This window comes from Glycine max, chromosome 4 (assembly GCF_000004515.6).
Source record: "Glycine max cultivar Williams 82 chromosome 4, Glycine_max_v4.0, whole genome shotgun sequence".
Classification (NCBI taxonomy): Eukaryota; Viridiplantae; Streptophyta; class Magnoliopsida; order Fabales; family Fabaceae; genus Glycine; species Glycine max.
In genome coordinates this window covers 5,908,163-5,926,501 of record NC_016091.4, presented here as the reverse complement: position 1 = coordinate 5,926,501, position 18,339 = coordinate 5,908,163, and the positions used below count along the sequence as shown (strand labels likewise).

Sequence of the window (18,339 nt, the reverse complement as noted above, 5' to 3'; positions counted from 1 at the left end):
TCATCTCACGTGAATTGAATTGAATTATAACTTGCAAGGTTCGGAAAAGAAATGAAGGCCATACATATATTTCGAGCAATTTCATTACGCGACATAAATATATAAATTGCATGATTGATTAGAAAACAAGTGCCATTTATACTTATTTAAACAAGAAGAGATACATTAGAATGTAAATCACATCATATTCTAAACAGATCCATCTCCCCAAATTGGACCATGATGATTAATTAGTTGGTTTAATTATTTCTCTCTCTCTCTCTCTCCAATGTAAGAAGGGAAGAACACAATCTGACAAAAGTCACAAGTTATCATTACTTACACTAACACCAACATTACATATATACCCACACACCACAGTCACAGGCATAACAGAGACAGACATGAGCCCATTAAAATGAACAGAACACAACACAACAATTGCGAACAAAGAAAGAACCTTTTGCTTTTCTCTCTCCGAAAAGGACAGATTCTCTTTCTCTCTCTATCTCTGTGCCTTTTATCTTTGTTTTTTTATAGGAGATCGTTCTTCGTCTTCTTCCCACTCACACACTCAGTGTTGGTGAGATGGGTATGTCATGGCTGTGCTGCTGAGAATGGCTCAGCCTCACAATGGCAACACCAATAGCACTGCGAACCAGCAATTGGTCCTTCATGACTTTCTGGGTATGAAGCCCGCCGCCGATTCCCCCCAAACCGCCGATGTTAGGTTTCCGGAGCCGTCCGCCTCCGCCTCCTCCGCCGGAGGACGCGGCCCCTTCTCCGCCACCTCCGACATCGCTTCCGGTGAGTGCTACTTTGTTATCAAAACAATAAAATCCAAAAAAATAAAAAATAAAAAAAATACTTTTTTTAAGGGGCATTTTCCTTTTGCCTATGAAGCGATGCTTTTGTTAGCATTGAATCTCATCCACTGATGTTCTCTACCTTAGTGGGGTACCTTTCTGATGGACTAGTTTAGTGAGGTCAGTGTTGGGTTAGGTTGGTTCTGTTGTCTTTGTTTACTTGATATGTTTTCATTTTCTTTTTTCTCTTGTTTTTTTTCTTCATTTTCTACTGTCTTTTAACTGATCATTACCATCTAGTGTGTTTTTAGTTTGTTGGTTTTTCTTTTTTCTTCTGGTATGTGAATATATTGTCAGGGTTTTTCAGTACGGTGGTTTGATTTGACTCTTCGTTTCTCTCTTCTACTAGTATAATTTCATGTACTAAGTGGGAGGATTGAATTCATGCTGAAAATTTCTGTTGTTTTCAGGTTATGTTTTGTCAACATTTGTGCATAGGGTAATAATGATGATATGGGGGTTTTGGGTTTTTATCACTATTATTGTTATTGTATTGCCTCTCTTTTTCTTTTCTTGGCCTTTTCATCTATAAATGGCCTTTTTCCTCTCCTTTTTAATTATAGTTGAAAATAGAAATTATTTTTGGAAGTGTTTATTGCTATCTTTGAAGTGTTTTTTTTTTTCTTTTTTTATGTAATGTTTTCCCCTCGTCAATTTGGTAGAGAAACAGATAGGAAATCATCTCGAGGGAGTTCCATTCTATGGCCCGAGGAGTGATTTTTCTGGCACTGAGATAAGCAACAGATTAGTGGGAAACAAGAGAAGTAATTCTGATTCCACTTTTATGGGTTCCTCCAGAGATGCCTTGCAAATGGTCCCTGATTCCTTTCAAAACTCACATTTGATGAAGGTTGCTTTGAGTTATTGCTTAATTATTCTTCTCCAATGTTCTCAATGACCAAAAAGGAAAAATACTTTTGCTTTTGTCTTCTTTGCTTTAATATCTTGAGTTCTGATTTTACACAGGTTCTCCGCAGTGCGGCTGAAGGAGAAAGGTCACAAAGGCCCAATGACGATGAAGTGTTACTTGGTATGCAGTCAATGAAGCCATCCTCTTCTCAGATATTTCAGCCTCCCACCAGCACTAAGATTGATGCCAATAAATGGGAACGATCTATTCTCATGAATGTTGGCCCTTCCATGCAGCATCCACTGCGTGGGGCGCAATTGGCACCTTTTGTGCACCAAATGGCTTCAAGCAAGATTAGGGATTCCAACGCTGGCCCTTCATTCATCTCTCAGTCAGCTGCTGATGAAGGATCTAGAACGGGAATCAAGGGCCCTGGAATTTTAAGTTCTATAAACGCAGCTGCTACAGCCACTGAGAAAACTATTCCATCTGCTGTGATGCTTGGTGGCAGCAGGCCAAAGCCTGGAACTAATATAATAGAATCATCCACACCTCCAAGGTAAAACATTCTTATAAATATAGTTGCTCAATTCCCCTTGGTTCTTTTTTATTTTTCACTCTCTTTAACTTCGGAAAAAGGAGAAGTTGCTTGACTTTATGAATTTGATAATTGATACTGACAGCAGTCAACATGGGTTAACTTCTGCCTGCCGCCAGATGACTATTTTTTATGGAGGCCAAGCTCATGTTTTTGATGATGTCCACCCTCATAAGGTATGGCCTCTACTTGTTAGCATGACATATTTGTTTATTGCATTTAGTGAAATAACAACAATAATGACAATGGCCTTATCCCATTAGGTGAGTTAGCTACATGGATCACATTACGTCATTAGGCTTGGTTAAAAACCAAATTCTCAGGGGATATTATTCAACCTGAGATTTCTTTTAATAATTTCCTCTGATATTCTTTTTGGTTTCTTTCTACCCCTTTTCACAAGGCTAAAAACCATGCATTCTGTTCTTCTCATTGGTGCCTTTAGAAATGGCCTTCTTTGCATGTGTTTATACCATCTTAACCGATTTTCTTTTATCTTTTCCTTGATAGGTGTCACATCAATATATTTTCCAATACAATCATTTTGTATCCTATCTTTTCTTGTTTGGCAACTAGTCCTTCTTTAAATTCTCCTTTATGTTACTCTATTTTTTTTTTTCACGTGCTTGTCCCTTTAAAGCCCAATACTCACTACCTCAATATTGCGGATTTTATGGCAGTACAATAAAAGTTCCCTTTGAGCTTGATATTTACTTTGTGGTCACAAATAATCTCAACACTTTTTTCTATTTTAACCACCCTGGTTGTGTGCTGTGTGACATCTTCATTAATTTCCCTATGATTTTGTAATATTGATCTCATATACATGATTTTAGAAACTTATGGTATGGCTCTTCCATTTTTTACCTCCAAGTCATTTTCTTCTTGTTTCTTGTTAATTGTAATGCATATGCTCTATTTACTCCTACTCAAGCGAAATCCATTTGATTCCAATATCTGTCTCCAAAGTTCAAGTTTAGAGTTAGCCTCTTCCTTGATTTCTCAATCAAAACTATTGCATTTAGTGAAATAAGATCTTAAATTAGTTGCATTTGTGAATCATCACATGAAACAATTTATGCCTTATAGCTCAAGTTTTTTTGTATTATTTTTTGGTGGCAAGGATAGCTTAAGCCTTTTGGGTTTGTTGGTTCATGACATGATATTAGAGCCCCAATGACTTATTGGTTTAGATGATTTTCAGCACAAGTTTGGCATGTTTGTGCATTCTATGCTTTACGCTCAAATGGCTCTTGTTGGCATAGATGTGTTAGAGATATAATATTATGGCTATTTTTTTTTTTTTTATTGGCAAATGTTAGTTGTTAGTTTGCTAATTTTTGTTAATGAGAGGGATTCGGACCCATGACTTCTCCCTCCCTCCTTCTCCCTTCAACCACCAAACCAACCTTATAATTCTGTGTAATATTATGACGATGGTTTACTCATTGGGGTGGTTTAACGGTCACTCTTGGTAAGAGCATGAGACAATATTTTCTTCAAAACCATATTTAAGCGCTCATCAGAACTTTTACTATCATTCTGACTTAGCTGAGAAACATGTTTTGACATTAAAAGTTCATTTCTGTACAACACGTATGTTGTAGGACTTCATAGCAATCAATAACACTGCTGAACCGATAATCTGGTCTAAGCAGCTCTGTCCACTATCCAAGATTGATAACTGTTGATTTAAGAATCTATTTACAGGAATTAATAGGGATTATTATTCTCTTTTGTAAGATATCCAACACACTGCGAAATGAAAATAATGTTAATATATTCCTTCATTAACTAAATCCATGTAAGTTCAGCATGGCATTTTGATGAATTTGCAAAATTCATACTTCTTTGCAAGGAAAATTCCGCTGATGATCATTCCATGAAAGTCTCTCCTTTCTTCGTTACCAGTTTCTTATGCTAATGGTTATATCTTGGTGAGCTGTATTTTCAGCAATTTGCTTCTCTTTGATATCTTTAGCATCCCCGAGTTGCCTTTCCACCCATTTATTATGGAGCCCTTATTAGTTTCTATACTTTCCCTTTTAAAGGCTTCATTTGTAACAAGATCAAAACTTTGTAAGCTATAGCTTGAGGGAGAGTTTTAGAATATATGAAAATTATTTCCTAATATCAATATTGTATCTTAAAATAGTTAGGAGTATCTTAGGTGATATCTTAGGATTGTTTTCCATATTTTTTTTATATTTCATGTTCACTTTCCTTATTTAATTAGGATTTAAAGTCTAGTACAAGTTTAAATAGGGATTGATGTTTTGTCTTTTGTAACATATCTAACACATTGCAAATAATATTCACACATACCTTCTCTACCTAAATCCTTGTAATTTCAGCAGTCTCCATGTGTCTAAACTCTAAACGAACAAGGGTTGGGGGGCAGGGGTGTTGGAGTTGAATTTAAACATAATGTAGATAGACTTCTGCATTGTCCACCCTTCAAGTCCAAAAGGCTCTTGCATGAGAGGGCATGTTAAAGATTTAATATAGTATGAAACCATTCATGTGCCTTCACATAATAGCTTAAGCTTTTGGGATACTTGGTTCATAACAGTATGCTCTTTGTACTGTAACGATATTTTAGCAGCAATGTGATGCAGCTCTGGGATCTCTTGATTTCCTTGAGTTTCAATATTTGTTAGCATTTACTACTGTTTTGCATCAATTTTCTCTTCTGTGACCCCCTTATAATGTGGATTAATTCAATTGAGCAAATCTGTTTGTTTTATGCTTAGCTTCTATAAGTCTTTTCATTTACAGATATATTGTAATATTGTTACTGAGTTCTTGGTTTAAAACTAGTTATTGTTATTGTAGGTTTGTATCTACCCTTAATTTAAAACTAGTTAAATTTATGAGATACTTTAATTCAAAAGGGCAGATAGATCCAGACTTGATACACATTTTCACTTGAGAGAATCCAAGTCGGTGTGTAATCATTGCCTTGCCTTTGAATGGGATTAGGTGATGGTTTATACACGTTTATGACTGCTATCATAAAACTACAATCAAATAATGTTGGTATGATACAACTCATAGAGTTTGGAATCAAATAAAATCAGTGTTAACTAAATGCTCTCTCTACTGCAATGCTTCTGATTTCTGAGTGGGAAAAGGGGGAGGGGGGGAACCCCTGTAGTGTCCACTAAGCATTTTATCTGTCATAGAGCCATTAAATATAAGTGCAATAGACAACAACAGCAACCACCACCAAGCCGTATCCTTATGTTTTCCTAGGTCTTCCTTTGTCCAGTTTACATAATAGCTAGGTTTGAATATTAAGTATGAGCAAGCTATGATGTTCTTGCAAGTTTGAGTCCATGTAGGTTGCCTTGGCCTTCAAAGCCTCATAAGTCAATAATAGACTTTCTTATATTATTAACTCTGTTGAGTCATTTCACTAATCTGAAATTTATGTGCATGCAAAATAAGCAGTATGCTCTGAGACTCAACTCACCTAAACTTTTTAATACCAAAAAAAAAAGCAGTATGGTTTCATATTTTATAGTGACTTCTGCATGCTCTCTGATGCATGCAGGCAGATGTTATAATGGCTTTGGCTGGGTCAAATGGAGGATCTTGGTCCACTGCATTCTCTCCTAAATCTGTTGTAAAGATGGTTAGTGATGGTAACTTGCATGGTGGAGAAAATGAAACAGGTCTAGTTAGTAATGTGGCATTCCCACAGGAGCTTCATGGGAAATTGTCTATTACTGGCAGTTCTAGCCATGCCATCGGGCTTGGTGATCGAGTAACTACTCCAGCAGGTAATCCTCAAACTCAAACATAGTACCTGGTTTGATTTGGCTACATTCTATTGTCATATCATACCTCCCAATAGTGTTGTTTACAAAATTAAAGATATTTTACCCCATAACAATAGGAGAATACTGAACCTTCAGTTGACCTTATAGGCCATGCTTTCTATATTCAGTAGAATATGTCTCATTCTTTCTTATAGACCTTTGCTTAAACCAACTCAAAATGTTTTCATGATTTTAGTTGTGACATGATCCATGGGCATATGCCTTCCCTTCTTTAGGTCAAGGTTTCATATCTTTAAGGGTGTGTTTGGAAGGAAGGAGAGAAATAATATTGGAGAGAAATGTTATACTTTTTTTGTGGGACCCATATCTTTTTCACTTTACTTTAATTCAAAAATTTTCTTCTATTTCCATCTTCTAAACAAAACACACCCCAAAGGAAATGTATATATGGTGGTCCCAGAACCAAAGGTGATCCCACATTTATAGCCATTGGATACGATGATGTAAAATTTGAAAACTTTAAATGATATTAAAATGATTCATTGACCAATAAAAATAAGTGGTCCAAAACTCAAGTGGACCACTCTATAACAACTAATCTTTTGAGCTATTCAATTTGTTACTGATTGACATTGCTGAATAACTTGTCATAGGGGCACACCAAGGAAGCGTTTTTGCAAAAGATACAAGAACTTTGGTCCAACCACCAGATCCCAGTTCTGAAGACAAAAGACCACAGTGATAGTAGTTTGAGGCTGAAAGATTTTTGTCTTCCTATTTATTGGAAGGCTCATCCTGATTCCTGTTGGGGTATCATCCACTTTGACAAATTTTCTTTCAACTCCACCCCTCCCAATTCGGTCTTTTCTTCCCCTTTTTTCAATGTATGCGGGGAGCAAGAGTAGGATGGTTGTTTAAAGAAGCCTGATAGATATATCAAGATAATTTATGAAGTGACGTTAGGAATATCTTTATTGCAGTTTCTAAACAGTCAACTTATTGAGTTATTATTAGGAGTAGTAGTAGCTATGCTAGTCTTGTGCGTCCATTTAAACACTATTAAAAGATACCACAGGATGATTAAAGAAGGTGAAAATTTTAGTCTAATTCGACTTGTGATCATCATTGTACATTGGAGTGCTCTTTATATGCACATGCATGCATGTATGCTATTGACGTGGGCCAAAACTCCCAGATAACCAACGAAAACTGTCGGATGAGAAATTAACATCCCTAATGTTGTCTTTGTCTTCTACTTGCGGTGGCAAACAACACCTTGCATCCTTCAAAAGCCGTAGTTTTTTTTCCCATCTCATTATTGGGCTAAATATTCATTAGTTTTACTAATGATCAATCTTCAATGGAAAATATCATCATCACTTTTAATAGAGTCTTCTTTAACCACAATGTCTTTATTTATAATATTCGAATATGATGCAAATGAATTTAAATTTAACGATGTAGACAAGTATTTATAATATATATAGGATAACTTACAATTTATCCCTGGGATAAATTAGTTTCACATTTTTTTTAACTTATATCGTCACTAAATCTTTTAAAGTACTTAAAAAAGTAACATTTTTATAATCTGCATAAAAATTAGAAATAAAGTAAAAAGAAAAAGAAAATGCATCTTGCTGGTGAAGCAGAAGATGAAGAGGTCTGAGTTTTTGGGGAGTGCGATTGACGATTGGCCGATTGGGGATCACGAGGATGGGTACTTGGTGGTGAGAAGGATTGGGGTGGGTGGGTGTAAACATCTTGGTTATTTTGAATAATAAAAACTATAAATTTTAATTCTACAATTATATATGAATGATAAATATTTAAATAAAAATGCGCACGACTTTTTTTTATGTAGTCATGTAATCACTAACTTATCATCTTTATCATTTATATATTATAGTTTTCATTTTGATCATATATTATGAAGTCATGAGTTATGACTGTCGTAGTTGAAACAGATAAAAATAAAATATAAAATATTAGTAACAAAAATCATGACTGACACTAGTTTAAGCCTAAGGCTACCTTCTGTCCCTGTTGAGACCAATGCTAACTACTTGATGCTATTTTGCAAAAATTTCCTGTTAAAATGTTTCAATTTTCAAACAAATAAAAAAACTACCTCAAAATGAACTTTATATATATACTAGATTTTTACCCGTGCATGGCAAGGGATTGTTTCAAAGGGACGTAAAGACAATAAATTATTTTGAATAAAAAATGTAACAAAGACTTTAAAAACTTGTAAACAACAATAAATTCTAATAATAAGACTACTTTTCTTCAAAAAATATCTTATTAAGATAATTTCTCAAAAACTTCTCTATATACAATATTAGTTGTACAATTTTTTGACATGTTCTCATGATTATATATAAAAGATATTTTACGTAGCTTCAACGCAGAAGGTATCGTCACAGGTTCTGGTGGAGGCTTTGGCAAGTGCATCTACTACTTAATGCTTGGGCATCCACGAAATCTCATAAATCATTTGTTTTTTTCGTTAGAGTGACGACACAACTGATCAACGAAAAGTGGCACCAGCATCGGCAAGCAGAGAAGAGGGTTTTAACGAAAAAAGAAAAATATGAAGAAGAAGAAAAAGAAGAACCCGCCCTTAAGTGGTGGAAATTTCATTTAACGTATATTTCTAATTCATGTAAAAAAAAAAGAATAATAACGATGAAATTAAAAATATAATTTATATTTTATCGGAATGATTTTAAGGTACAATTTTTTTATAATTAATTTTATGGAATTAATTGGATTTTAGTTAACTAAGTTATTTTTTTTATATTTTATCATTTTTGAATTAATTCAGCATAAAATATAATTACTGGATTTTTTTGGGAATATATTTTAAGTTAATGAATATATGTTAAAATATAATTGTTGATTTAATTAAGTTAAATTTGATATTCTATCGGAAGAGCGCCACATATAATAACATTAATCATTATTCTACTATTTATAACAATTATTGTGTGTTTCTTTTACAAACTGAGTATTTTATAATAATTATAACCTATAAATTAATTACTTTAAAATTGACTATATGATATTACTTTTTTAATTAAAGATAAAAAATGAATTACGGTTGTGATTTTCATCGACTAAAATTTTTTATTTTTATTTGGATTGATTACTCTACCAAAAAATATTAATTGCGCAATAAATATTACCCATTGAGGCACATAATTATTAAGAAAATAAATAAATTAAAGAATTAAGTAATTAAAAAATTTAATAATTTTTTTAAAAATATGAAGATTTTTTTTTAAAAAATTATTACAAAATTTAGTTACACTAAAAATCAAAAGAATTATTATAAGATGCCAAAAAATTAGAAAATTTTAAAAATGTAAAAAAATTCATAAATATAAAATCTAATCCACCATAATACCTGTAATAAACAAAGAATTATTTCTAAATGATAAAAAAATATCTTAATACTTGCTAAAATACAAATCAAGAAAAAAATCATAATTATTTTGAATATCCAAATCTTGCTTGATTGGGAAGACCAAACAACGACTGCATTTCAGGGTCAGGTTAATTTTCAGTTTCCTTACAAAAAATAAAAGCATATCTTATAAAGAAAAATGCTATTAAATATAAATAGTTGTTTACCTTTTTAGAATTTTTCTTAATTCTTTATAAAACTCATCATCTATATGTTGTTCGCGCTTGAAAAACTACAAAATAATTAAAAATGTCATGTGTAAATATAACTAATTGAACATCTCATAAAATGTCCTAAAAAATATAATATGAAATTGTATTAATTACATGAACTACCTCAACAATGCATCTTCTACTACTATGGTTGCAGTTTGATCTTGCATCTTGTATTTTGCTAACATTGAGAAAGAACAAATTGTTAGCCCTTAATTACATGGTAAACTAACATATTACCACTAATATTGATAATGAACGTTGCTAATTTACCTATGCATTCTTTGAGGTAACAATTCTTTTTTGACCATCTTCCAAAGTTGCGTTTTATTTGTCCGTGATTACTGATGAACCCTAACCAATGTAATATATTCTTAAACGATAAACCTGCAACAATAAAAATTTGACCAAAGTGAAAGATGAGACAATATCAAGTTGTTAAAAAGTTATGAAATGTAACCTTGTTATAATTTGGAGCAATTGTAACAAGTGAATAGTCGTCCTTTCAATCATTCCATAACATTTTAAAAATGACGTTCCCAGAGAACAAAAGAATTTTTTTACAATAACTGAAAGAAAAAAGTCATTGCAACGGAAAAAAAAAAGTAAAGAATATAACGGGGAAAAAAAAATAAAGAATATAGGTTGATTTCCAGGAACACCTTTGACATGAATGTTAAAAACACTGGTTCTCTGTAATTATTATATAGAAAAATAAATAAACTTAATTTAAAAGAAAACTTTTCCTCAAGATCACCGATCCTACCTTAATATTTAACATTTACCTAAACAAAATGATTAATATGGCCGTTTATCGTAGTATGCTACTTTTTATTCACATGATTCACGGTTTTAGTTTCTGTTTTATGAAGCAAATATTTAATATTTACCTAAAATAAGTTTTATTTAAATGAATAAAAGTTAACTTTTCCTCCGGATGAGCGATTGTACCTTAATTTTATTGTAGGCTGATACATTTTTATTTCTGTGGTTCACGATTTTTACATTAATTTGGTTTTCCTATTGTCTTTTGATTTCATGATTGGTGTACAATAATTGTTAAACTTTATTTTGATTTTTTTTATAGTTTGATTTGATTAGTTGTAATGGGAAATAATATTAAATGACGCAGGATCTAATTATGCTAGAGCTTATCATGTGTGCTAACGGACACAATTAGTCAGTAAATTTATTATATATATACGGAAATATGTTGACAATTTTTGTAATTTTTATTGTTAAAAATAATATAAAATTAATTAAAAATAAAAAATTAGTTGATTTATCTCCTCAGGAAAATAAATTTTCCTTTTAAATCATTTATTCATTAATACAAAAAGACTTATACAATAATTAATTTCTTTTTTAATTAATTATTAAAATCAATTATACTTACGAAATAGTACTTTTATATTATACTTAAAGACTATAATATTAATTACTTTTATAAAGATTTTTTATTATCTTATAAACACTTCTTATACATTATATTATAAGACTAAAAAAATAAACTAAAAAGGAAGATTAAAAAGTACATGAATTTAGTAGAAAAGTATAATTGATTAAATATATGTTTGTAATGTTTTTAAATAATTTAAATTTTAAAATTAAAAATATATCCCACGGATCAATTGAAACAAAGAGATAAAATGCATCATAAATTTGGATTAATATTTAGTATAATGAGTAACTAAACAACTCTTGCACCGGTTTATATTATGGAAGAATGTCTCTATTGTTGGAGTTGAAATAAATGACATTATACCGATTGATAAACATCTTTTGTTATCAATAAAATCTAATGAGAAGTGTCTGACAGATTATAGACACATGTATATACCTTTATATACCTTTTTCAAAGGATACACTATTCGATCCCAAAGGCAACTATTAACGTACATGACATAATATACAACATTAAAACTAATTATGAACTTTAATAAAATTTTGTGGCAATATATGTTACCCTTTGATGCATCTAGCTAGCTAACTGGACTCAAATGGTTGCATCTTTAAATGTTCCCTTTGAAACTTAGGGGATAACATTTTTTCTTTTGACTTTAATTTATTTGGTGTAAAACACATAACTGCTTCAGTTTAGTCGCCATTTGATATATATCAAAGATTATGCAGCCTTAACGTTCTTGAGTTTATTTTCCTTGCTCCTCATTTGTACATAGTTTTTTATATTCTTAGTTTATATATCAATGGAAAAATTATAAAATAAATGGTAGGAACATTTATAATTTGAATCAAAGTGGTAGCCTGAGTTGTGTAACAGTCATCATACTGCACAAAAACTTCTTTTGGAGTCAGCACATTAGTTTCAAATAATGGTACAACTTTGTCATAATAACTTTTGGAAAAATAAAGAACATGAAACCCTTGAGGAAACTAAGTCAACTAAGAGGCATGTACAAATTCACCGAATTCAAAAGTTCCAAACTGAACCAAGTTGCAATAAAAAATAGGAGCAACTTTTTCATATTAAAAATTATTTTGCCTTGGACTAAAGATATAAGATTCTTATAATGGTAGATATATTGTATATACACAAAAACAAAATTAAAGGAATAAAAAGTAAAAAAAAATACCTTTATTTGGTTAATCATATATGTTACATCAGATTTTGTTGTCTATGCAATTACAAAAATGAAAAAAAGAAAACAGTCAGAACAGTAAAAGTGAAATTTTTGTATACACAAAATAAAAAAATAAAAAGACTTAAAAGTAGAGAAGATACCTTTATTTAGTGAATCAAGCACATTGCATCCGATTTTTTTTATACACTAACAAAAATGAAAAAGAAGAAGTCTAAATAGTAAAAGTAAAGATTTTTTTTTTATACAAACAAACAAAAAAAGGCATAAAAGTAAAAACATACCTTTACCGTAAGACATAAAAATGTAAAGATTATTGTTTCCCTAATGGGTTACATGGATTTTATTTCACAAATATAATATCAAAACCACATCTTTGGAGGAGGAAATGACAACATTGATACAAATGAGAGCAGAAACTTTAATAAGATAAAATAAATGACAATAGAGAGATGAAAAAGATTGGTTGCTCACATTTTTTCTTCTTCACATATTCAGTAATTCAAACATACTTTATTAAGTCAAAATAGCATAAACTTGTAAATAATGAGATCGAACAGGACATATATGAAGAAGGATCGCACAAACTGATGTGGAAAAATAAGAATATTTGGTAGCGTTTTTTGTTATGGAAAAGAATGGAAGTTCAGATTTTTGAAGAATATAGAAGCAAATGGTGATTTGAAATATTGTGCCTAATTCGGTTTTTAAATTATTTCAGATACACATTAAAAATTTGAAAATATATAAAAATTAAAAGTCACATAATATTATCCAAAAAAAATCACCAATGCCATTTATGATAATTCACCTTCAGAAATCCTAAAACTATTAATTATATTCAGAATTATGAATATCCACATTTGAAATTTAAAAATAATCTGAGATTAAAACCCCAAAAAAAATCTACACAAAAAATAAAAATATTTTTTGAGATAAAATTTATTTTGTAAAACATTTCCGTTAATTATGTTAGTGATTGAAATAACTATATATATATATATATATATATATATATATATTAATTTTGATGCTACTAACATAAATTTTCATTCAAATTTAATACAAACGGTGATTGTTTGATACAATCTAAGCTAATGGGTTTTAATTATAAAAGAAAAATTTAATTTTAGGTTTGTATAATTTATTTGCTTGATAACAATTTATTTAAGCAAATTTTCCATTAAAAAATTTGCAGAAAAAAATTTATCTAAGATTTTTTTCTATTTTATTAAAGTTTTTAGCTTGGTAAAATTAATTTTTTTATATTTAATATTTTAACAACGGATAGATATCCATCCAATAATAATTTTGATTGATAATTATTGTTTCCCTGTATCATGCTTTTCACGAATTGTAGCTTAATTTAGGTTTGATTGATTTTGATAAAAAAAATTAAATGTGATTGTAATTTTGATTCTTGATGATTTTTTTGTTCATTTTAATTGATTTTATTTTGTTTATTTAAAATTAATCAGGAACGCAAATCTAATTATGCGGGACGTAATTACACCGTGCTTGTCACGCGTGACAAACACAATCAGTCTAATTAATTAATTATAATTAATTTAATTGTATTTAATTCAAGAATAAGACAGAGTGTGTTACGTGACAACTTCTAGTTATATAAAACTTTCTTTTATATATATATATATATATATATATATATATATATATATATATATATATATATATATAAAACTTAAAACATTAGTTTAATATGATAATAATATTATTATTATACGTCTACGTTATTATTATTATTATATTAATTTTTTAAGTAAATCGTTTCGCGGCTTTAAATGTGTCATTTTTGATTAATTAATTTTCTTAATAATCTTGAGCTGAGTTATTTGACTTGACGTAAACTTGACATAAATTAACTTATAAATATGCGACGGATTAACCGAGCAATTTTTATCCCAAGATTAAGTCGCAATAAATTTTATGTCATTGGGCTATATCAGTTTGGCAGAACCGGTACACACCTTAAATAAGGTTACTAGGTTAGGTTGGATTAACAAATAGATAGCATGTCTAGTCTAGTTATTAATCTGACTAAACTCACAATCTAAACTTTATAAATTAACAATTAATTAGGAATTGCTTAATTATCTCTCCAAATAATATAAGTTACAAAATTAATCTTAATTAGGAATTGCTTAATTATCTCTCCTGGCATCATGTACTGAATGTGTGTGCATGCAGGGAGAGAAAAAAAAAAGGCATTGGTGGCATGTGAGGTGCCAACTTCCTTGCTCCTCGTTCTTGGATTTTTTTTGGGTCAGTCGGAATGAAATTGAAATTTTGTCTTCACATCACAGACTAATTTAACTTGTACTTTTCTCAGTTTTAAGTTTTAAATACGTTATACTTGTCTTGTCTCCCAAATATTCCGTATATGCATAACAGTGAAAAAGAAATAATAAAATTTATTTTAATTAAAAAATTTCATCTTAATTTACTTTATTTTTATTTCTTTCCTTGCTACTGAACTAACAAATTAAACTTATTCATCAGTATATATAAGATCGATGGGTCTTGATATTTCATGGTAGAGAGTGTAATAATAATTAAAGTCATCTTATAACAGTTAATGAATTTCATTAAAAATTAATTCATTAATGTGTCTTATTTTAAAATCTAAATATATATTTAGAGATGCTCACAAATCCACCCCATTTAATAAAAATTGAAAAAAAAATTATTCAAAAAATTAAAGATCGATTTTTTTTTATTAATTTTGAAAACTGATATAATCCAACTCAGTATGACTTTATACATAACATAAGTATATATTTTTGATATTATTCATTTTTTTATATGTTTGTAAAATTATCACAACTTATATATATATATATATATATATATATATATATATATATATATATATATATGATAATTTATTGGTAAATATTTGAATACATAAATATAATTATCAAGTGTAAATTTATTTTTAATAGTTAATATTTGAAGAACTATACTACTATTAATTATATAAAATGACTTATAAATAAAATATTTGATATTTGATATAAGTTTAAAAAAATTCAAAAGGATGTATTATATTTTTCATTTTTTATTAGAAAAATTTATTAGTAATAATTAACAGAGTACAAAGGATACTCTAATTCAAATACAAAAATCTTAGAAGAACATATCAAAAGAATAAATAAAGGCAAGTTATAGGGTCAATACACAATAAGAGAAAGAACAATGAACATTATTTGTCTTGAACTTAAAACCAAGACGAAGTCCACCATCTGACCTTTACAAATTCAAAAGACACTGTTGTGTTGGCTTGTAAAAGAATGATATATTTAATGTAAAAATTTGTGTTTAATTTTATTTGTATATAAAAAAAATTTGGACTAAAATTAATTATATAATACAAATGAAATTAATTTCTCATCCAGTGAGACAATGAGTACGTGAACATCCCTAGTATATGATCCAGGAAAAAAGAAAACAATCTCATAATCTACACGTTTATTAATTCTATACTTGTACTTTGTAAGAAAATGGGATTTATCGCCCTAATATACTAAAATTGAAGAAAAGAAATCCCATTCTCACTCTTTATATCGATCGACACATAATTGAAAGGTCAACTTTTATTGCTGGCTCACGGATATATATACATATATAGTGTCATGATAATAAACAGTTCAGTTATTTGAACCTCAACATGAATTATTTCTTTCTCTTCATCGTGAAACACATGACTCCACTTTCCATCAGATCATATCACCCATCATTCAAGCAATTTAGCTTTCCTTCTTTGAGACCTGAGAAAGAAGCTAGCTCAAGTAATCTTGTCAAGCTGGAACTCCTGCTCCGCATAAAACAACAACACATAAAATGATAGTGTGATATGATATAAGCATTCCCATCTCAACTTTTGAACTTTAACCTTATGTGAATTGAATCATCCTTTTTTTTTTAAAAAAAAAAAATTATTTAAGGCAAAGGCATCAATCGCATATCACACACTTCTCAATATGCTATGCTGGCAGCCTTCAATAATATATATGTAAATAACATGATAGGCCACTTACATAATATGTAAGATTTGTCCCCATCAATAAGATCTCTGCCATGTCCTGCCACTTATAAACTTATTGAGACAAATCCATATAAAACTTTTGTTATCAATATTAAGACACTCTTGCATACCCCAAAGTTAATTATTATATGTTACATATACATTGGCACTTGGCAGAGTCAGGTCTTGCATGTTACGAGAGCACTGAGAAAACATTATAATATATTAAGAATATCATGACACACATATGACAGCAATGAGACAAAATTTTATAAATTAAATTGCAATTTATTAGAAGATTCTAACACTTGAAGTTTTCAAAAGAATTTACAACTAGCTAGATGTTGCCAAAATCTTTTGGTTTTTTCTATGCTATTGCCTTTTTTTTTATTCTACATTAAATACATGAATTCGAAAGAACACCTTAATATTGTAAATGCGTATTTGACACTTTCAATTATTTATCTATCTATATTTATGACTATTCTCTCTTTTATTTCTATCTCTCTAGGTTTAGATGAGATATGGAGTGTTTACAAAACATTTTCCTTTTCATTCAGGAGATTCTGTGCCCTCTCATCATTTACACGTTGCTCTGCCACCAAGTCTTGGCATGCTATTAGTACGTATTTGTCTTTTGACTGATTCTGTGGATAAATTAATTGATAATTAAAATTTAGGCTAAATGGTATTTTTGGCATGTACTTAAATTTTTAATCACTTGATTTTCTTACATAATTATGCACATGAAGTAGTCGATCATTTCTCAACTTTTTATCATAAAAATGATAGTCTCTAAATTTCACCCCAAAAAAACGTAAAAAATGTTGTGTTGAACCTGGTAGCTACAGCCAATTCCCGTGTTCATTAGTAATTTTTTTTCTTCCTCTACGTGATAAATGCGTGCCCCTTTTAGTTCACGAATGGTTATTTCTAGATTTTAAATTTTTTAATGCGTTGATTTTGTTTTTTGGGGTGTTGGTCAACTTGTGCATTGCTGAAAAAGTGAAAGCTTATTATGACTTCTGATCTGGACCCGAATTAAGCCCAAAGGCTGAAACTCAGCCCGCAAAAATCCACAGTGAAACACGCGAAAATGTTGACCAGTTCCGGAAATCTAGGAATAGGTGTCAGAAACAAAAATACCATGAATCCTTGATTTCACATTAGTTCTATTATTTCAACAGAATATAATTATAGATTTCACATTAGTTTTCTCCTTTTCATGCATACGTCTCAAAAACAAGCCTTAAGATTTTAAAAATAATTTTTATTGTCTCAAAGTTATGTTCACAAAACATGATTCGCAACACACAATTTGAAAAACCTAATATGCCAAATCTCGTATGCAGGCAATTGCAACACTATAAAGAGGATCATTCTCATGCCGGAGTGACCATTGGTTCTAGTATTTTCTTTTATATATGTTCTAAAAATGTAAATCAAAGACTTAGTATTTAAATAAGTCTATTAATTTCAAATATTGAATAGGACTATATACTTTTATAATTGGATATATATGACCCATTATATATATATATTTTATAGAGATGACTTTTTGGTATATTTTATATTTCATTTTTAATCTTTAATTTATTGTATCTTAATTTATTTTTTTTATTAGCATGACATTGATATAAAGCATCCACTAATTTTACTGATGATTAATTTTCATTAAATAATTTGATTATCTTTAGTGAGATCTTTTTTTTTAATTATATTTTTTCTATTTACAAGAATCTAACACAAGATGATCAACAGTTTGTTGGTAAAAAAAATTTACTTATTTGTAGATATAATTAGGCTAAATCCAAAAATAAATAAAAAATCTTCAAGTAACTTAAAATAATTTAGTTACGGGATATAAATTTTAAGTGTAAAAATTTAATTCTTGTAATACCTTTCATTCTTTTTTTATTCCTGCATCTTCTC

The 18,339-nt window shown here is 29.7% G+C and overlaps 1 protein-coding gene and 1 long non-coding RNA gene across 7 annotated transcripts; one reads left to right on the top strand and one right to left on the bottom strand.

Moving 5' to 3' along the window:
• Positions 1–179: 179 nt before the first annotated feature.
• On the top strand, positions 180–7,185 carry LOC100819293 (protein TIFY 8). Of its 2 annotated transcripts, none has more exons than XM_003522591.5 (6): positions 180–786; positions 1,508–1,695; positions 1,812–2,254; positions 2,379–2,469; positions 5,850–6,078; positions 6,732–7,185. In XM_003522591.5, exons 1-6 carry the CDS (start codon positions 579–581, stop codon positions 6,818–6,820), a joined length of 1,248 nt encoding a protein of 415 aa, XP_003522639.1. In that variant the 5' UTR covers positions 180–578; the 3' UTR covers positions 6,821–7,185. The 2 variants fall into 2 exon arrangements, with proteins under 2 accessions (XP_003522639.1, XP_006578173.1); XM_006578110.4 differs by having other exon boundaries at positions 364–786; positions 2,382–2,469.
• A 2,064-nt stretch (positions 7,186–9,249) lies between these two features.
• On the bottom strand, positions 9,250–10,662 carry LOC121174772 (uncharacterized). Of its 5 annotated transcripts, none has more exons than XR_005891117.1 (4): positions 10,036–10,513; positions 9,886–9,943; positions 9,718–9,782; positions 9,250–9,621 (listed from the first exon to the last, which is right to left on the bottom strand). It is a non-coding gene; the product is annotated as an uncharacterized lncRNA (long non-coding RNA). The 5 variants fall into 5 exon arrangements; XR_005891118.1 differs by adding an exon at positions 10,548–10,662 and having other exon boundaries at positions 9,260–9,782; positions 10,036–10,149; XR_005891116.1 differs by adding an exon at positions 10,529–10,652 and having other exon boundaries at positions 9,263–9,782; positions 10,036–10,149.
• Positions 10,663–18,339: the final 7,677 nt, after the last annotated feature.